This window comes from Cyprinus carpio, chromosome B20 (genome assembly GCF_018340385.1).
Source record: "Cyprinus carpio isolate SPL01 chromosome B20, ASM1834038v1, whole genome shotgun sequence".
Lineage (NCBI taxonomy): Eukaryota > Metazoa > Chordata > Actinopteri > Cypriniformes > Cyprinidae > Cyprinus > Cyprinus carpio.
The window spans coordinates 13,957,432-13,980,466 of NC_056616.1; the positions used below are offsets into that span (position 1 = coordinate 13,957,432).

The following is a 23,035-nucleotide window of genomic DNA, read 5'->3' on the forward strand; positions in this document are numbered from 1 at the left end:
TGTCTTAATGGGATAACAGTGTATTTAGGGAGTGAGCTATTGATATGAGGTTAATTTAAGAGTCTTGGTGACTGACACACATTGGGTTTGAAAGTGTCATGTCTACGTCCGTAAATGGATTTGTAACAGGGAACATTACTGACTTTACACTACTTTACATTGAATATTAAGTACTTTACACCAAATTTGTGCACTATGAAAGAATTTTCTAAGCAATATGAATCTACTTTTGGGTTCTAATATAAAGTCGAAACTGTGACTGAATTGAGACTCATTCATTGAGAATATTAAATTTCTTGAACAAATTTTACTATGTATGTCGTAAGTACATATAATAAACTGACAAAAACAAAGACATTAAATAAATTTTGAAGCAAATAAATAAAAAGTCAGTTGTTTATTTGCTTACCTGCACTGTAAGCACTTATTAGGTGCCCTATAAATTTGTATAATTGTCAGACAGTGCTTTGGTGGCTTGTTTTGAACCTAACAGTTAAGTGTGTACTGTATCTGCAAAATGCATTTTCATGCCTTTGTGGATATGAAAATGATGTATGCGTGTCTTTGATGTGCTGTGGGCATATGGATGCTACACACCCCAGAGCTCTCTCTCTCTCTCTCTCTCTCTCTCTCTCTCTCTCTCTCTCTCTCTCTCTCTCTCTCTCTCTCACTCACTCACTCACCTTGTCTCTCTCTCTTACTGTGTAACCTGAGCTAGGGGCCAAATTTAGCGGTGCTCAGTAAGCGGTCAGGGCCTGAGACAGATGGGACAGCAGGCCACTCTGCAGCCACTCTAACCGGCTCACCTCAGAGCACTCGGCAAAACAAGACAAAAGAAACATAGGACAGAGAAAAGACCCACAACTCCATGAAGAAAGAAACACATCTTTTCTAATTTTCTGACGTAGAGAATTTCAGAAAAACTGGAACCTTCTGACGAGGACAGATATTTGCAAAAACTGACTTAAGGTAAATGGCTGTTTTTTTATATAGGCCTATATATACATAATGTCATTGACTTTTTGCTTTTGTCTGTAAGTTGTGTCATTCTGCTTATTCAAGACTATAAATTTAAGTGAATTATATAATTAGATTCAGAACTGCTTTCAATGAATGATCATCTGAGATATTTGGTTTCAGCTTTACATTCACTTCACTATTTCATTCAATTTCATCCAGCATCAGATGAATACTTCTACTCTTTTACAAATAATTCTGATAAAGAGCATTCTACTGTTTGCGTCAGAAATGGAAAAACAAGCCTGTCAGTCTCTCAGTCTTGGCTTTCACAATTGTTTGGCATGTCACATTCATATTCCACTATCTATAATTCATCAATACAGAATAAAGAGGCCATAATTTCCACATGAATAATGTAGAAGCAGTGTGTGTGTGTGTGTGTGTGTGTGTGTGTGTGTGTGTGTGCGTATGTGTAAAAAAGGGACTCTTGGTGGGGAGGTGGTTGCTGCTGTGAAATGCAGCCCTTCAGGATTAAAAATAACAACAGCTGGTCTTCAGGACGCCATGACGGGAGAAAGACACACTGTCACGTCCCTTCAAATACACACATGCCCGCACACCTTTACATACAACACCTGGTCACTTTACATAAACATTTTATATACAAAGTCAGCTGTAACAAAACCTGGAGACATGGTTATTATACAGTACTGTACGACATCAATTAATAGGCCATAAATAATAAATATACATGTGTAAACAGTTATAGTTACAGTGGAAATGTAGTCATAAAGTTAGCAGGGGCACATTAATGTGTCTCAGACATGTGCATGGAGCGTTCACACACACCAGCCAGTTCTCGTATTCAGAGCTGAGGTGTGTTTTTTCAGAGACATGATCTGTTTGTTGAAGGGTTTCACTATGCTGGAGACACTGTCTCATATTAATGTTTCACCTACGTGCGGTATGTCAGACCAAACACTTTCCCTGAATTATGGTGAAGGATCCTCTCCCCAGGTTATTGAGGATATTATCTGTCATTGTCAGATTTAAAGGTGTTTTTCGCAATCCACATAGGGTCATAAAGCCATTTATAAATTAAAACAACAACTTTCTGTAAGTTCTAAAACATTTATTTACATTTATTCATCAACTGTAACATTTGTACTTGTGAATTTCAGGATGGAAATATATTTAATAAATTCAATCTGTTGTGCAGCATCCTACCTATTAAGATCCTTTCATCTGATTGGGTTCGGAAGGCAGCATGGATGCATCCTTCAATGTCTATGATATCCAACAATACTGTGTGTGAATTTATTTTAATTTAGACTCAACTTAGACCAAGCATTGTATTCTGTAAATATTAGCTGAATCTGTTTCATTCATAAAGCATGTCATTATGGAACCTTAAAACCCTTCCTGAAACCTACACAACCTACCATCATACACAAAATACTGTTATATATTTGTATACAATGTTTTGTTTATATGCTTACATAAAAAATCTACATATAAATCAATAATGTCATTATTAATTTTATTCATATACAATATCACCCAGAAGTGGTCTGTAAGAATTTGTAATGTTTCTGAAAGAAGTCTCTCACTGAGTTGTTTACCAAGACTGCATTTATTTGATCAAATGTACAGCAAAAATAGTAATATTGTGAAATATTATTACAATTTAAAGACAGTTTTCTATTTTAATATGTTTTGAAATGTAATTTATTCCTATGGTGACAAAGCTGAATTTTCAGCAACCATCACTCCAGTGCAGGGTGAAAGCTCTGGAAAAATAGATATAGATTGATGTAGTGACAGTGAAGAGTAGATGTTAGACAAGGGAATAAAAGAGATAAAGTCAGCATGAGTGTTAAATGGCGCTCATGCCTTGGTGGGCCTCATGACAAGCCTTTGTTGTACAGCTGTGCCCAAAGTATGCCAGCCTGAGTCATCATACGACAACTGCCCATGATCAGTCTCCGGTGTGAGTGTATTTACACTAACTTAAATGCATGAATGTGGTATATATAGGTGCATCTCAATAAATTAGAATGTTGTGGAAAAGTTAATTTATTTCAGTAATTCAACTCAAATTGTGAAGCTCGTGTATTAAATAAATTCAGTGCACACAGACTGAAGTAGTTTAAGTCTTTGGTTCTTTTAATTGTGAATTGTGGCGCACATTTAACAAAAACCCACCAATTCACAACAAATTAGAATATGGTGACATACCAATCAACTAATCAACTCAAAACACCTGCAAAGGTTTCCTGAGCCTTCAAAATGGTCTCTCAGTTTGGTTCACTAGGCTACACAATCATAGACTGCATAGACTGTAAGACTGCTGATCTGACAGTTGTCCAGAAGACAATCATTGACACCCTTCACAAGGAGGGTAAGCCACAAACATTCATTGCCAAAGAAGCTGGCTGTTCACAGAGTACTGTATCCAAGCATGTTAACAGAAAGTTGAGTGGAAGGAAAAAGAGTAGAAGAAAAAGATTCACAACCAACTGAGAGAACCGCAGCCTTATGAGGATTGTCAAGCAAAACCGATTCAAGAATTTGAGTGAACAAGGAATGGACTGAGGCTGGGGTCAAGGCATCAAGAGCCACCACACACAGACGTGTCAAAGAATTTGACTACAGTTGTCGTATTCCTCTTGTTAAGCCACTCCTGAGGCGTCTTACCTGGGCTAAAGAGAAGAAGAACTGGACTGTTGCCCAGTGGTCCAAAGTCCTCTTTTCAGATGAGAGCAAGTTTTGTATTTAATTTGGAAACCAAGGTCCTAGAGTCTGGAGGAAGGGTGGAGAAGCTCATAGCCCAAGTTGCTTGAAGTCCAGTGTTAAGTTTCCACAGTCTGTGATGATTTGGGGTGCAATGTCATCTGCTGGTGTTGGTCCATTGTGTTTTTAGAAAACCAAAGTCACTGCACCCGTTTACCAAGAAATTTTGGAGCACTTGATGCTTCCATCTGCTGACCAGCTTTTTGAAGATGCTGATTTCATTTTCCAGCAGGATTTGGCACCTGCCGACACTGCCAAAAGCACCAAAAGTTGGTTAAATGACCATGGTGTTGGTGTGCTTGACTGACCAGCAGACTCACCACATCTGAACCCCAGAGAGAATCTATGGGGTATTGTCAAGAGCAAAATGAGAAACAAGAGACCAAAAAATGCAGATGAGCTGAAGGCCACTGTCAAAGAAACCTGTGCTTCCATACCACCTCAGCAGTGCCACAAACTGATCACCTCCATGCCACACCGAATTGAGGCAGTAATTAAAGCAAAAGGAGCCCCTACCAAGTATTGAGTACATGTACTGTAAATAAACATACTTTCCAGAAAATTAACTAAAAATGTCTTATTAATAATAATAATTCTAATATAATTAAATATACGAATTGGTGGGTTTTTGTTAAATGTGAGCCAAAATCATCACAATTAAAAGAACCAAAACTTAAATTACTTCAGTCTGTGTGCATTGAATTTGTTTAATTTCACAATTTATTTAATTTCAAATTTCACAAGTTTCACAATTTGAGTTGAAGTCCTGAAATAAACTTTTCCATGACATTCTAATTTATTGAGATGCACCTGTATTGCAGAAATTGTTTGTCTTTAGGACTATGATTCTGATATCCCTGAAAAAGAAAAGAAAATTATAGGGTCCGCAATTTTTTCTCACCTTTCTCTTTGGTAATCTGTGACTTGCAGGATGCAGGACGGGAGTTGGAATGACACACCCCCCCTCTCTCTGTTGATGAAAGATGCGTGTCCTCCAGGGGGCGTGTCTTTGGAGGGGGATGGGGGCATGCTTTCGTTGCCACCTCTTGATGGCGAGGTTTACTTGGACTCAATAGCTGAACTAGAGAGTGGGGACGGGGACTTTCCAGAACTTTCTGCTTTCCTGAGCCAGGATGAGATAAGCCTCAGTCTGGACCTGGCTCGAGAAGCCATGAGTGACGCAGGTGACCCAAATGACCAAGATGAACCCCCCGTTCCCACAGAGCACCTGTCCCTTAACTCAGAAACCAAAGACCTCGTTCTCCCAGATTCAGCATCTCAGTCAACTGATGCTGCATCAGGTAAAGTCAGATCCAATCAGAGCATGCCGCTCAGCAGGTCTAACCAGCTCTGCACTACTCCTGAATCACCCGAAAAATTTGTCTGCCAAAAATCCATCACACCAGTATATAAGCAGGACCGTCCCCGGCTGGTCCACGGAGGCCTGGAGCTCAACGAACGAGCTACTTCAGCTACTGAGTTCTGCAGCCGAGCTGCTACCTTCATTGAAGAGCTCTCTTCAATCTTCAAAGGCTCCACACGTGTGGACCAGCAAGGTGATGAAGACTTCTCTTCACCTGACAGTGGCTACTTGTCTCCAAGGAGCCAGCGGCTGGCCATGCAGCAGGCTCAGCCACCTTCATCCTCTTCATCTTCCTCTGAGCCCCAGCAGGAAGGTATGCACCAGGTGCGGGCTGATGTTGGGTCAGATGAGCCAGGGTCAAGGGGTTAGTCTAGATGGACCCAAGAGTCCTCCACGCTTCACCCAGAAACTGAAGAGCCAGGAGGTGGCAGAAGGAAGCCCTATCCGCCTTGAATGCAGAGTGTCTGGAAACCCCCTTCCACTAGTCAGGTAGGATAACCTGGTTTATGTTACTCCGGTATTGCCAGTACCCCTTAACTTTGGGTTGCGTTGTTGTCTAAAATGAACCTAATAGATTCTATGAAAGAGGACACTGTGGAATATCAGTATTGAAATTTAGGTGTAGCTTAGTTTACTAGAGGGCAACAGTGCCTGCCCACTTTTACATCAGCCTTGGTTCCAGAAAAAATGCTGTTAATTTTTTCATAGGGATTTTAAAAAAGACTTTATGAAAGAGTTAAAAGCTGTGAACCAAATCAACCAGCTACAATGTGAATCACAACATTACAAACGTTTGATTTGAAGCAAAAAAAAAAAAAAAAAAGTAGGTCTGGGTAAAAATATCGATATCTCGATATTTTAATCAATTCTCATTTTTACGAAACGATTCTTAAATCCCAAGAATCAATTAGTCTAGCCTGTTTTTAGTTAATGGGTTGAACCACCCATTCAATAAACCGCAATACGCATTGTGTGTTGGTACTTTTAATATGAAACAAAGTTTTAGATTTCAATTTATGTCCATTGTATTGCAGTATTCAAACAATAAATGCCATTTTAGCGTTGTTTAATGTGGAGTGAGAGATCAATTCAACAGATGCGGCAGCGCGAAGCGCACGTGAACTGATCATCTCCTTCACATTATACCAGTTTCTGCAAAAAATAAACATGACTAAAAATACGAGAAAGGTAAGAAAGAGTACAACTTTACAATATGTATCCTGTCTCATGTAATTGCTCCATCAGTGTTTTAGCCATGCAAAGACGTGTTTACGGCTTGTAAACAATTTATGATGTAAAATCACATTTACCTCAGAGAGCATATTTGGTGACCATAAACTCGTTAGTCAGCCAGAAAAATAAACTGTAGAGAGGAGCATTTTGCTAAATATATGCACCATATAACATTCAATATATATATATATATATATATATATATATATATATATATATATATATATATATATATATATATATATATATATATATATATTTTTACCGTTCTTTAATGTTTTATTTAAATAAATATAATAATAATAAATATATTTCAAAAAACTAACTGAAGTAATTGTAACTTAATTATTATAAAAACTTCATTAAATGGAGAAACTAGCTGTTCCCGTCATAGATTGCTATGTTTACTGTGTGAATGAGATCTTACAGTAAGCAAGACAGTTATGAGGGCCCTTTTGCTTGGTGATTCAGAAATTTGATATTTTTTTCCTGCCAGCACTGGAAAGTTAACAAACAAACAGATGCTATTTTTAGTGATACCACTGCAGTCTTGCTGGTGCGGCGCCAAACTCAGTCCCTCCTGCAAGTGCTGTGTAACCTCAGAGTGATTCCTGCAAATGTTCCAAAAGAACACAAACACAAAGGGAGTGTGTGAATTATTCAATGACTTTCAGGAGAGTTGACTTTTAAATAGAATTTCTGTCAGTATTTTTAGAGGTTCTTGTGCAATGCAAATCTTGATATATTTGTGCTGTATAAAACTAAAGTGACTTATATTATGATTTAGATTTACTGTCCAATACATATAATAACACATATAAAACCTTTTGTTTTGACTTGCTTTGGGGGGGTTCAAGAATTAATAAGTGGAATCTGAGCCCTTCCAAACCCCCCATTATTCAGGCACTGAACATAAACTTATCAATGGCTCTACTTTCTATAAATTTAAGCTCACTATAGGCAGTTTATTTGTTGATGCTCTAAATAACTCAGATGTCATACTAGATCTACCATATTTTCTCCATTTGGGCATTGTATTATTGAAATTCATCATTGTTTACCTGTATGCTTCCAGTGCACACATTATTGAGATGGATGCACTAAGCAGAGATCAACAGAGATCATCTGAGAGAGCATGTTATGTGTGTGTGCAGATATTTCAGAGATATTTTTGATGGTGAACTGCTACTTGAGTGGGATGTTCCACATTGTGTGTGGGCATAGTGTCCAATGTGAAAATTAGTGGTGAAAGACAGATCACAGAATGCCTGTGTGGTCCCATTACCCACCTTAAGAATCATGTTGGCGCAGCTGCTGTTTAAGTGGGGATGTTTACTTGCATTAAGTAGACATTTTCATTCCTGTAACTGCTGGTATCTTGGAGCGCAGTATGTCTTGCAAAGAAGCTATGAGGTCTGTGAACTCTCCAGCTCTTTTGTCAATTTGCTAGCCCTATCCCTCTCATTAAAATTAAAAGTGCAACTCAACACCTTCCCTTAGTGGTTTAAAAGGTCATTTTCATTACAGCTGATCCCTCCACTCCATTGATAACACTGAGAAAATATTCTTTGAACAACCAGTCGCTATCAGTCAGATGGTGTCCTTAATGTAATGCCTTTTGCCATTGTTTCTATTTGCATGCAAGTCTGTTGTTGTTGTTTCCGCTGTCCAAAATCCCCATGGATATATAAACAGATACTGACAACAACCTTGTAGAGTGAGCAGTAGCTGACAAGCTTTTAAAATACTGTAAAAACTGGAACAAGCTATGTACTTAAAAAAAAAAATTATGGTAACTATTACACATAATATTTTTGAGTAGTTTTTAAAGCTTGATTTTTTTTTTTTAAAGGTATCTACCTGAATAAATCATGTAAAATGTCCTAAATTAATATATGACACAAAGTATTTATTATAATTAGTGGAATGTGCTCATTTATTTTAAGTTGATTTTTAAAAGTCTGCAATTTTGAGTGAGGTCTGTTTGTATTTGACGAGTTCTTTTGTACATTTAAAAGACTGTATGGCTAAACAGCTCAAGTAGGAAAATACTGCACTAGCACTAGCAAAGCTACTGCTCATTGAACTCTTCTGCACAGTGGTAATGATTGCACTGCACAATAGAAACTTCAGCATAACAGAAACTCTTTCAAATGTCAAACATAAATATTAAACATTAATAGATGTTTCCCTTCACTCAAAAACACATAAAATAGAATTTAATTTCAAAATATACTCTCCATATACAGCCATATGCAAAGCATGTTGGGAACTAATAATCAACTCTAAAATAAAACTGCAAGATTTAGCGAATTCTCTTAAAATAAATAGGTATTTATCTCTTGGTTTTATTAGTAAAAAGTCCTAAATATTTTCTATACAACACTGAACCACAATTTCTTACAATAAAATATACACTATATATATATACACACACACACACACACACACACACACACACACACACACACACACGTTAATTTTAATGAAAAAGAACACAAACAAACAAACATAAAAAAATATATAATTTTTTTTTTTTTTTAATGAAAATTACAAGACTCATCATTCTTTTTTACAGTGATATAGAATCTTTACATAAAAAAACAAAACAAAAAAACTTTTAGACCTAAAATGAACAAAAGAATGGGACTGGACAGAATCCATTATCTTTTTTATTTTTATTTTATTTTATTTATTTATTTTTTTTTTACTTTAATGCAAGTGTAACTTTTTTCCTGAAGCATCTTACTTGGAAATTTGTATATATATATATATATATATATTTCTCTATTTATTTCACAATGTTTAGAGAACATTCAAAAATGCTTATAACATTGCAAACGTGACTAATGACACAAACTGTTTTACATCTTCAGCTGAACCTAAGTGAGTCACTGAGACTCCTTATAAAAATAATTGTTGAGACTTCAAAAACAATATTAATCAGGCAACTAGATTTCTTTTTCAACAAATTTCCGATTTTCAATTAGTAACACACACACACACACACACACACACACACACACACACTAATATGTCATATGAAGACCCCATTACTTGACCCACAAACCTGGTGACAATCAACAAATGTAAAGCATGTGATATATGTGGTTTTAGATTTGCTGTCGTAAATAGCATAGTTCAGTAGCTTTAATCCAGCGCCAACCAAAATAAACCAGTCTGGATCAGCATGGTAAGTCAGTTTAGCCTGCTCTTACCAGTTGTTATTATAGAAATGATGAGGAACTGAGGGAAAAAGTATAGCAATAATTTTACCCAGTGTAAAAGCAGGGTCAAATTCTCAAGGTTTTGAGAATTTTGAGGTTTATAGCCTGGCTTCAGATGTTTAATGTTTTGTTAGTTTGTGTGCATAAACACAGAGCTCTGTGTGCTCTGATCTGTAAAACACACACTGTTGTTTTCCACCCCAGCAACAGGAGGTTTGACATTAAGCTAGAGAGGGGCAACAGTAAACGGGGATTTCTGCCCACGTGGGGTTGCATAATGAAAGGGGACGGACACACACTTGGACTCCACAGACGTGTTGGTTGCACACTGGAAAGGCAAAGCCTCATCCTTCTCCCTCTGCCACTGCAACCGGGCCTCATCCTGTCAATATAAATAGGCCTCCGGCCAGCATGAAGGAGCCGGGATCTGGAATGCTAACCATGCCATGACTTGACACTTTCCATATGGCTTTACTTTCTCCACCTATCTACACCTTCTTAGGGAATATGTAGGTGTCGGAAAGAGAGAGAGAGCACATAGAATAGCTCCACATGGAGATATAGCATGTGACCTGCCATTTATCTAAGATTGACTGACGGTGTGCTTTTCGGCCTCTAGGTGGAAGTGTTGCATCTTAGGTTCAAGTCAGATTGCGCAAGACAAGATATCGTTTATTAACTAACCTCATAGCAGACACTAGAGAGAACCTTGGTATAAATACTATAGTGATTACATACAGGTGTTACATAACCCAGGGTTATATTTACTGAGACATGTTTTTCATAGTTTGCATGGACAGGAGGTAAAGAGAGCAGCTTGAGGTTTCTGGAAACATGATGGAGACTTAAATTTCCCTGTAAAAAATACTAAGGGCCTGTTTACATGTACATGTACAGTACTGTAGATAAAATTATCTGTATAAAGAAGATAATTAAAGATAAATCATTCTAATTCTATGTTAAGAATGAAGTTCACATCACAACTATAACAATAACAACGCAGAGGAATGATATATCCAGTTGATGAATGCTAAAAATTTTAACAGCCATTCAGAATCCACTTGACTTCAAAGAGGCACGTAATTTCAGCACATGTTTATAAACAAAATATTAATGTCTGTTGGTGTGGACGGTGATATCTTTATCCTTATCTTATCCATATCTTTATAGTTATTGTTTGTTTGAACACTTAAATTAAGTGAAGTGACGTGACATACAGCCAAGTATGGTGACCCATACTCAGAATTCGTGCTCTGCATTTAACCCATCCAAAGTGCACACACGCATGCACACACACATGCACACGCACGCACACACACGCGGAGCAGTGGGCAGCCATTTATGCTGCGGTGCCTGGGGAGCAGTTGGGGGTTCGGTGCCTTGCTCAAGGGTACCTCATTCGTGGTATTGCCAGTCCAAGACTCGAACCCACAACCTTAGTGTTAGGTGTCAAACTCTCTAACCATTAGGCCACGACTTCCCCTACAGTTTTTACAATTTACCTACAGTATAACAAATGTGAGGCATTTCCCAATTTATGATAATATCTTCCTAAGTGAATAATAAATAATAATAAATCTAACTGGAATACATTTGGAATTTGGAAACAGTGCCAGTTTCTTTTGCGTCTACTGAACCTGTAAAGGACATTATCAACTTATGGCAAGCTCCAGTCTGAGTACATCAGAGTTGACTGACAACATTTTGTGTCAGTGAGCTAATGTTGTGCATTAAGCATTCATCTCTTACTGTGAAACATAACTGATCCATGACTGACTGACTGATCCAAACATAAAGCTTTCTTTTTTGTGACAGTAAGGATAAACAATACAATACAGACCTATAGGAAAATTTCCTTCAGAATACACTTGATTTTTCAACGTTAAGGCTGAAGCTTGTGTGAAATTGACCTTCACAGGAAGTTAGTATGGCTGACTGCTTGCTCTACTTGTCTTTTAGTAAACCTTCTTGGCCAGGATAGTGACCGGGTGACATTATCTCTGGTAGTGAGGAGTGTATCTTCCTTGTTCACATTCTTTCATTTAAACCATTAGCCCCAATCATTTGCAGATGTGCAGAGGCAAGGTGTTAGATAAACATTGGCTTTGGCAGAGAGGTAAATACTGCCCAGCCTTATAGAGGTGCCTCTATAGATTTATGCATCTAAGGAATGAAGCCCAGAGAGTTCTAAGAGCAGAGCATATGCGTTTGTTTATGTGAATGTGCAGGTGAGAATCAGCACATGTGTCATGAAGTCTTTATCTTTGCACATAGACATTAAGGTGATTCTTTCAATTGTTGTGTGTGTGTGTGTGTGTGTGTGTGAGTGTCCACCACAGTATTTCACATCTGTTCCTCAGTATTGTCTTTAGGGCAGTACAGTCATATGAGATGTTACACAATCACTTTGGTATTTATAATCATATTAAGACTTCATTCTTCATTTTCATCTTATTTTTCATTTACCCATTAATTATTGGTCTGGTTGATCACAGTGTCTGCCTGGGAAGATTAGTCTTCTTAGGTGGAAGTATAAGCTGTGTAAATATGATTTTTTTTTCTATAGATATCTTAGTTGTGAAAAAGTTTAAATTCACACAACACAGCATATTCAGTAAACTATATAAAAAAAACTACTCCAAACGATATTCAGTGTACCATAAGATAAGTTTTGAGATGAACATTTTTAAGATGAAATTTTAAAATTCTAGTTTAATGGAAAGTTTTTAGGTTAATATTATTGTGCTTTAGGACTCTCAGTATGCATTTTAAGGTAATTTACAGAAGGGAACCTAGAAAGACCAGAGATCCAATTTTACTAAAATATCTAAAAGTCACCACCCAAAAAATGTGCATAAAATGACTTTTATAATAACCAGCTTCCTAAAACACATAGAACAATAGACATACACCATTAATATCAATTTATGGGTTAAAAAAGGCCTATCAAATATCTTGCCAACTAAAAACCATAATGCATAATTTAGTATAGGTGAATTTTAGTATAGGCGAATTCATGATGTACATTTAAATAACTTCTATTTTTAAATTTAAGATTATAAACACAGTGCATTCTGTTATTATGAAACTAATTTGGTGTTCTGACTATGTGAATTTCCATGTAGGGTATAATGTTTCTCTTTGAGTCTGGGTTATTTTCAATAGTGTGCATGGCTTCATTTTTCATTCCTGTTTTCTAAACTGTTGTTTAAAACTATCTTTTGCAATGGATCATAAATTTTGCCAGGCATACCTTTATGTATCACAGGATGTCAACACTGAGACTTAATGTTATCAGCCAAGGTGGCGTGCAACTGTCAACATGACTGCATGTTTATCTGATGATAGCAAATGAAATATCACTTGTTTGTGAGCATGTTTACACTCCACACCTTGATTTTTATTTTTTTTAAAGAACATTATTGCAGGAAATTTTTGTGGAAACTAAGGGCAAACAAATACAAGATATAATAAACACCATAAGTTGCACACAAACATATTTACACACACAGCAGGAAGACAAGGTTCTCATTATAATAAAACTAATTGGAAACAAAGTGATGTGGAAGTTATGTTCACCCATGGGAGCCGTTTCACAATGAGTGTGTGAGCATGTGTGTGTATTCAACTATTCATTACTCCTCCGGTTAATGGCTCTTTCACATTTTATCACTTGTTTCCCTTGGGCATGTTCTTTGATGAGGTTGCCAGATCTTAGCAGGAGATCCTCCCTCGTACTTCTAAAAATGCCCCTTGCAGTCGCTCTCAATAACAAGCTCGGATTTCCGTGCCAGCATTTCCCCCTTCACCCCATCCTCAAGAGAAAGACTGTAAATGAATATATCTAAACTTTTAAACAGAAATAACATTTCCTGGTGATTGTTCTGTTTTCTTTTCTAATACCTCAGTGATATTCTGTTTCCGTCAGCTCATTCTTATAACATTTACTATATATGAGGCATTGTAGAACTTTTTATATTTATTTTTGCTTTCAGCAGAAGTGAATCAATCCTTGATGTAAAGGATATTTGGGGTCACTAAGATTTTTTAAAGACGTTTTTTAAATAAGCCACTGCATTTATCTAATCAAAACACCATAAAACAACAATATTGTTTAAATAATATTACAGTTTAAAATAACTTTTTCTTGTTTTAATGTAGTTCAAAATGTAATTTTATTCATGTGGTGGCAAAGCAGAATTATTCAGCAGCCATTACTCCTGTGTTCATGATCCCACAGAAAAAATACAAATTCATAAATAGAACTCAAAAAAAACTTCTTATAACAATCAAAATATAAAAAATTTCACATCAAAAATAATTTTGTGTTACTTTTTTTTCAAGATTCTTTGATGAATAGAAAGATCAAAGGAGCAGCATTTATCTTAAATAGAAATCTATTATAAATGTCTTCACTGTCAATCAATTTAGTACATCTTTGTTGAATAAAAGTATTAATTTCTTAAAATAAAGTCTTACTGACCACAGACCATTAAATGGTAGTGTACTGTTTGAAGAGCCTTTTGATAGTGTTATTACATCTTGAACACCTGGTACTCTCCTTGTTTACATTGTTTCTTCAAATGTTAATGGGACAGAACAGCATAGCAATGCATTATTGGTGTGTTTATTTGTACAAAATGTCCAGGCTTAATCGGCCACACTTGGAAAATTCCTCAAAAGGAAGTGCATCAGAACATACCTGAGGTGAAGAATCATTGATGCATGTTCTGTTACACTGAGCGAAAGACATAAGCAGAAGCTAGAGGGAGAGAGGGAAGGAAAGAGACCAACATAAGAGTGAATAAGGATGTTTTTCCCTGTGCCAACATTCTTGGAATGAACCACAAGAGGACTTGTCATGCAAATAGAGCATTTTCTGACTAGAGCTGGAATTTAAGAGGGGCCGAAAAAGAGTGAAGGGAGGAGAGAGATGGAGAAGCGTGGATATGTAAGGAAGAGTATTGCTTGGGAAAGAGTGAGGAATTCTTGCTCGGAAACATTTTGGTTGGCAGCTAGAAGAACCACAAGTGTGTCACTGTGCTACACTGAACAAACATGCAGGCTTTGCCTTGGCGTTAACAGACCAACCAGCACTTGATGCTAAAATACTAAAAGACACACTCATAGCTGTTAAATGGTGTGAGGTCATAGAGGCACCAGTGAAGAGTGATTATTATTTATACTGTTACACAAAATACATATATTTTAAATTATAGCTGTTCTCTATTCATCAGATATCTGATGAGAATCCTGAAAAAAATTTATCACCGTTTCCACAAAAATATTAAACAGCACAACTATTTTCAACACTGATAATTTGCACAGCAAATCAGAATGATTTCAGAAGGATCATGTTTCATTGAAGACTGGAGTAATGACTACTGAAAATTCAGCTTTGCCATCACAGGAATAAATTACATTTTACTATCATTTTGATCAAATAAATACAGCTGTGATGAGCATAAGGGACTTCTTTCAAAAACATTAAAAAGAACCCCACACTTTTAAACAATAGTGTGTATATATGAATAGAAAGAAGTGATTATTCTGCTTAATCACAATATCGCTGTTTGATCTATGGGAAAGGTTCTCTGTCAGGTTTCATACCTGCTCTTGTGTGGTTTGTGGTAGCTTGTAATTATGATGACATCTCATAAACATGAGTTTAAAACTGCAGTGGGTGACTCAAGTGTGTTTGTGTGATGCATTTGAAACATATGGATCAGAGATGAATCAGTGATGAAAAATCTTCTCTCATATCTCTTTGGTACTGACCTCTGACCCTGTATCTGTGTTATGTGCGTTAATCGCTTTCATGACCTCCAGGCTTCAAACGCGGAGTCTCAACACGTCTCTATAATGGAAATGCTGACTTGAATTTTGGCCTAAATCCCAAATGATTATGACTTAACATTGACATTGTAATATCCCTGTGATGTGTTTGAATCATGTCATGTGCTTGCAATGTTTCTGTTTTACCCGTACTAGGTGTCATTTGCCACATTACAGATTTTTGCCATAGACTAACATCTACTGTAGATTTTTGGCATAAGTAATGGTTTATTACAAGGTTAATGACAAAAAAAAAAAAAAAATACATGTATCAAGTTCAAATTTGCATTGCTGGTTTCATGGGTTTGAAAAACTCAATAAACAATAAGCTCAAAAAAAAAAAAAAAAAAAAAAAAAAAAAAAAAAAAAAAATATATATATATATATATATATATATATATATATATATATATATATATATATATATATATATATATATATATATATATATATATATATATATATATATATATATATATATATATATATATATATATATTTTAGCATCTGCAGAGACTAGCAAATAAATAACAGTGTATCCATATCACCTTATGCTGCATATGCTCTTTTGTATCATCCGTGCCACATGGATGTGCTGTTTTATTTCAAATCAAAACTAAATACACGTAGAAACAGTGCATCCTTGTGGCGCAGATGATACAGAAGAGCATACGCACCATAGTGATATGGAGAGACACAGAGGAGCCCGTTGACAAAGGAATTATTAAAAAAGTCGTTATTTTTGTTTTCTTCTCTTACAAAAAGTGTTCCTGTCGCTTCATATAACCCATATTGCACATCTGATGGCAGATTGAAAATTCTGAAGATGACTTTCATACCTTTTATGGACCTTGACACTGTTATTTATTTGCCAGTCTATGGGACAGTCACAGGCCTCCCGGTTTTCATCCAAAATATCTTAAATTGCGTTCCGAAGACGAACAAACCTTTTACGGGTTTGGAACGACATGGGGGTAAGTGATTAATGACAAAATTTTCATTTTGGGGTGGAGTATCCCTTTAAGCTGTCTTTTGTGTATGATGATCTTTAGCTTGCTGCAACAGGTATAGACTGAAGTTCAGAACAGTATCTGTGTTCAGCACAGGCCACTTAGACAGTGGGAGATTAGCATTACTGTATGATGTAACCCTTAGCAACGGTGTTCCCATAAAGTGCTGTTGTGTTTTGTTTATGCCAAGATGACAGTGCAGTGTACAGCAGTCACCTGGGACTGAAAAACAATAAAAAAAAAACACTTGATTACAGAGAAATGCAAACACAAACAATCATTGTAAGAGAGCTCATTTGAGAGGACAGCAAGCGCATACATACTAGCTATAGTTACATGAAAAAGATGATATACTAATTAATGGCCTTGGGCTACTATTGGTATGTGGCTCTTAATTCAAATTAAATGTTTTATATTTATTTAATAATGAATAATAAATTATATTCTGGCTAATAATTATATTTATATATTATCTTTATATTGTTTCTATGATATATTTATATTCTGACTAATAAATATGTATATTAATCTCCTATCTTTATATTATTTCTGTAATATAATGTACATAATATTATATTTAATATAATATTATATTTTGAATAGAATACATATAAATGTTTATAAGTCAATGCCTTTATATCACTTCTATTATACTTATAGTCTGACTAATAAACATATATATTTATTTTCTACCTTTATATTATTTCTATAATATGCAAATATTATATTTGAATAATATATGACTTTTTATTAGTCAGAATGTAATATGTAATTATATTCCATTTTTATCTATCTATCTATCTATCTATCTATCTATCTATCTATCTATCTATTATATATTATATACTGTATTTCTATTATATTTTGACTAATTGGTATTTTTTTTATCTTTATATTATTTCTATAATATACATATTTATATAACAGTTTGACCAATAAATGTTTATTTATTATTTATTTTATATTCTTTACTATTTTCCTTATTCTTTCTTAATATTTAAATTTTTATCATTCATGTTCATATTATTTCTTTATTAATCCTGCTGGACATCTAGATGTATATGCAACTTCTATAATTTGTATTTATCTTTTCGATGTGTGTGTGTGTGTGTATACAGTATTAATTACTCACCCCCGTGTCGTTCATCTTCGGAACACAAATTAAGATTTTTTTCGATGGAATCTAGGGTGGTGTCTGACCCTGCACCCTGGTGCCATTTTGGAGAATATCTCAGCTGCATCACACGATACGCTGTTTCCGTTCAGATCAAGTCACAACAAAGTAGGAAACAGGTTCACCATGAAGCAGCTGAGATATTCTCCAAAATGGCACCAGGGTGATGTGGTGGAGACAAATTGTTGAAAAAAGTAATTTTTTCTTTTTTTCTTTTGCACACAAAAAGTATAGTGGTAGCTTCGTATAATTGCGGATGAACCACTGAATAATTCACAGGTCTCCTTGCTACGTTTCTGGACTTGGGATCAGTTGCATTGCTGTCTATGCAGAGTCAGACAGGTCCAGATTCCATTAAAAAAAAAATAATTTGTGTTCCGAAGATGAACGAAGGTCTTACGGGTTTGAAACAACATGAAGGTGAGTAATTAATGACAGAATTTGGGTGAACTAACCCTTTAATCATCTCCCTTTCCTTCCCCTGTGAGAACAATTTCCTGCTGATAGGAAGAGCAATTAAAGCCCTGTAAACTGACAGGCAAAATCAGCAGCTTGTGTGCAGAACTGATAAGAGTAAATACTGCTGGCAGAATACTGCATAATAGTGATGATAATGATGACAGCAATGATGTCATGAGGACAGTGCTGATAAAACGGCAATATCCAAAGACAGCTAGAGAGGAGCATAAAGCTGCTGGTGTGAATGAGCCAAAGACGTCGGGAGAGGTCATAGGTCACGATAATAAGACCGAAAAGCCACCAAAGGATCCGTACTCACAGAGCTGCGCGAAACAGCACACAGTTGTCAGCTAACTTCAGACACTTGCATACTTCTTACTCAAGTGCACACTCACACGGACGACGTAAAGAACAGGGTGGTGTTAACAAGGACTCTGTCACTTTGGCATGCTAAAGTCTGTTTGCTAGCGCACACATACGCACACTGACGTCCAAAAATATTCAGCGTTATCTTGGCTGATGGTCAGGGCATGTGGACCCTACCATGTATGGAATAAAGATGTTCACACACACTTTGGTAGCAGCATGTCAGGTGGATTCATGGGTATACCGTGATGCAGGGCTTGATATGGCTGTTAGGCCTGAATGTGCCTGAATTCTTGAGTTTGGGCCAAGAGACTGACAGCCTTTGAACCTTAACCTGCTATCAATTATGTAGCTTATACCGTATCTCTCGTATCTGAAATTGTTTGCATTTGTGTTTGTGGTGTAATTGTAGTATGACTTTTGCATTCAGATTTGTTGGTGTGAAAAGCGGGAGTTTGTGTTTATGGCTGGTATGTGTGTACATGTTTGTGTGTGCATGTAGATGCACGCAAGTGTACGTGGGTGTGTGCATGTCTGTGAATGAATGACCCTGCTTACACCTGGTATTAACTTCTGTCTCGGTGATCCGATCACAAGTGGTAAGCCATAAATGCAGGTGTTGTGGGGTTAAAATGTTTTGTTTTATTTTATTAACATGCAAGAACACTTGTGTGACTGAGTTAGTCATAGCATTAGAGATCCTCCCTTGACAAAATCTGAAATCAAGGGTCACTGATGCATTTGAGATGCATGCCACTGTCGGGTGTCAAATGTCACATGCAATGCCACTGTCAGTTGTCACTCTTGTGATCGGGTCACTTGTAGTGTTGATACCACATTTAAAATAGGGGAATAGGTCTACTTTTTCAAATTAGGTTTCAGGGACTCCACATCATAAATAATCCAGAAAAAAAAAAAAAAAAAAAAAAAAAAAAATAAATAAAAATAAATAAAATACAATAAAAAAACAAAAATCTATTTTACAATTACATTTGCTTTCTTAACACTGGTTGGACATCATGCGATTAATCAAATATTTTATTATACTGACAGTTAGATTTAATTTTCTATATTATTATATTATATTACATATTATTATTATAATTTCTAAATATATTACAGTGTCAGCTTAACAAAATTGAATATTTGGCATATAATATTTTAGATTTATATTTAAACAGTGTATGAGAGCTCATTAGAGAGGACAGCAAGCACATACACTTCAGCTACGGTTACATGGACTGCAGTTATCAGTATATTGACATAATTATGATAGTATAGATAATATAAAAGACACTATACTGATTAATGGCCATGGTTTTTAATATTTATGTTTATTTTTATGTTATATTTATTAAAAAATATTTTTTTTACATTATTTCTATAATATGTGTATGAATATTTATTTGCCAGAATAATATAATATAATGTAATATACATATTTATAGTATATCCTTATATTGTTTCTATAATATACATATTTATATTTAGATTATATTCTGACTAATACATATTTAATTACCTCGTTTTTTATTTCTATAAAATACAATAGATGTATATTATTATATGTTCATATATAGTTATACAATTAAATTGTCTTATTTGGGGGTATGTGGAATCAAAAATTTAAAAGATTGTGTATATGGAATTTAGTTCATGAAAGTGTGTTTATGTGTCTCCAGGTCATGCAGAAATATTTTAACAGAATATGTTACCCTGCAGATTGTGACAGGATTACAGTCTGCCTATTAAACTGTCAAAAGACACAGACCTCTTCATCTGTCCAACTCCACATCTGGTCATTTCTCTTTCTTTTAATCTCTTTTTATAAATCTGTGGAGCATATCGCAGCACTCATTCGTCTTTCTTTCCTCATTTCTCTCATTATCACATGCTCTTATCACGTCCCCATCCGAAAATTCTTTCCACACTGCTCATAATTCCTCTCCTCTGTCTCTTTCCTCTTCTAATCCTCTTTCTCATCTCCGTCCATCTCTTCGGTTCTGTGGAGTTCGACCGTGAGGCGCCGGAGTTCTGGTGATGATGTCACAGTCTCAGGGAGTTGTGTCTCCGAGCATTTGGTTTCGCCTGTTAAACTGACCCTTGTGATATTACCGACTCTATAAACGTCTGCATTGAGGGAGGCAAGGGTCAGGGTCAGCTGAATCATTCACTTATATAATGCCTTCGCTCACTGTGCAGGAACTTACTGGAGTCAAAAGTAGGCCACAGTTGCACGTGCAAAGACAGACAGAGTCTGTATTGGCAGTGGTCCGATTATGACAGCTGAAGTCATCAAGTGTGTACATGAAGATTAATGCATTTTGGCATTTATCAATGTGAACCTTTTTCCATTTCACATTGAATGGTGTCATGTTTAATAGCGTAACTGTAGATGATTGTACTTTTGCTCATTCATGAAACTGAGCTGTTTTTAAAGTACGATATGTGATCTAATATAAACCTGAGTGTGTCTTTTGAAGAAAGGCCATGAAATATTTGTTGATTTAGATGTTGAGTGCCGTGTATGCTGGTGAATATCACCGATGGTTTTAGCAGTTTATGAGACAAGTCCAACACAAACCAGAAACTAAGCTTTAAACCCAATTTGTCTAAGAATTTAAAGGGATAGTTCATACAATAATGATGAACGTGGACCACTAAAGAATATATTTTTAAAAAATGTCACTGTGTTTTTCATTCACCCAATGAAAGTCAGTGGGGTCCGGTGTTGTTTTGGACCCCACTGACTTCCATTGTATGGACAAAAACAGTTCAGAATATCTTCTTTTGTGTTCAGCAGAAAGAAAGTCATACAGTAGGTTTGGAAAGACTTCAGGGTAAATGAGGACAGAAAAAAGAAGATAGGAAAGATCAAGAGGAGAATTATTACTGGGCATACATTTTTTTGACATTTTAAGGAGTCAGTTGTATCTCACAATGTGACCACAATAATCACAATGATCTTGCAGTGTGTCCTTATATATTGCAGTGACTTTATATATCGCAATGTGACTTTATAACTTGCAATGTGGCTTTGTATCTCAAAGTATGACTTTGTCTTTAGTGTGACCTTATATCTTGCAGTGTGACCTTCTACTTCTCATTCTGACTTTATATTGCGCAGTGTGACTTAATACACATAAACAACGCTATCATGTGCGATTCATTCATAGTGAACTCCTTCTGGAGCCTGAGAAAGACTCAAACTTATGTTACATATTTGTGAACACGATGTAAAGACACACATTAGGCTATTGTTGGAGAATGTTCTGGAAAGCTCTGAACCGTTTAACAGATACAGTTCAACAGATGTCCAGAAGCAAAATGAGGCAAAACAAAGCCAGAAAGGGCTTCCTGCATGAGAAATGACATCAGTTGTGTCTCTGTCCTTGAACAGGTCTGTTTAACAGCCGTTCGAAGACCTCCATCAGATTTGGATCTGTATAATTTGTACACTGACTGTGTACTGTAAAATGGAGAGCATGTCAGCTTTGTAGTTCATTCGTGCCTTTGGGCATACATTGATTTGTGTTTGTTGGAAGCATTAGCTATTTCAAAAGCCAGATGAAATGAATGTGAGTTTGAGGCAGATGTTAGTGAGAGTTTGTGACCGTGTCTTTGCAGTTGGTCTAGTTTTATTGTTTTCTTCAGCTTTTGATTTACAAACAAATGAAATCCATATTTCAACCCCAACACACACAGTACAGGATGAATGATGACGTTTTGTGTGTGCAACACATTAATACAGGACAAGAGAATTGGGAGGGAAACTGTAAAATACACACTGTATATAAATTCAAAAGGAACCTTTTTACCAGTTCAAAATCCAGAGAAACCTTTCGTCCGTTAATCTGAACTTCAGTGCTTTGTCTTACTCAATGTTGTGTATGTATTTCACCATCATTGACTTCACTCAGTAGATGTAAGTCCTCCATATTAATCCTTGTGTTTGGATTCATTTGTCAGATTAACAATTTGTTTATTTAGAGTACAATGTTAGAGTGTTTGCTTAAGCATCTTAGTGCATCCGGACATTATTAAAGTTTGTTTTAATTGGTGTTCTTTTCTTGGGGAAATGTAAAGTTTGCCATGATGATTGGAAAAGCATCTTGAGATGATGCTCAGATGAACTTTGGAAAACCTCTGGAACAGAAGGATGTGAGCCAGATGGATAGAAAACATAACTTGAAATATTGCTTTTTTTTTAAGGTGCTGTGATACGTCTGAAAAAAAGATATATTTTATAGATTTTATAGATTTTTATGTGTTGATAAGGCATCTTTACACTATTAACTTTATTGTAATTTTTAGTACATTTTAGTACAGCAAATGGATAAAAATGAAACAAAGTTCACTAGATGCTCCTTCTGTGCCATCTTTGCATTGTAAAGGCATTCATTATGTCATACTTTTTTGTGAGTGGATGCACAGAAGATCCAGAGCTTAATGAAAGTCAACAGAGGTTTGGTTCTCTTTGTTCTTTTGGTGGCTTGGTTCACACAGAGCTTTACTGAGGGGACAAAATTGTTCCCAGAAGTTAGTTAAATCTGTCAAAACATCCCTTAGGTATGAAAGCCTGTTTCTGCCTCAGAGTTAAAAAAATAGTAATTGC

The 23,035-nt window shown here is 35.8% G+C and overlaps 1 protein-coding gene across 1 annotated transcript in view; it reads left to right on the top strand.

The window, feature by feature from the left end:
- Positions 1-749: 749 nt before the first annotated feature.
- The window catches only part of LOC109082702 (palladin), an 81,249-nt gene continuing 58,963 nt past the window's right edge, over positions 750-23,035 (top strand). The window contains 3 exon segments of the mRNA XM_042746864.1: positions 750-969; positions 4,684-5,466; positions 5,468-5,605. Coding sequence (XP_042602798.1) covers positions 4,685-5,466; positions 5,468-5,605 — 920 coding nt within the window. The 5' untranslated portion in view covers positions 750-969; position 4,684.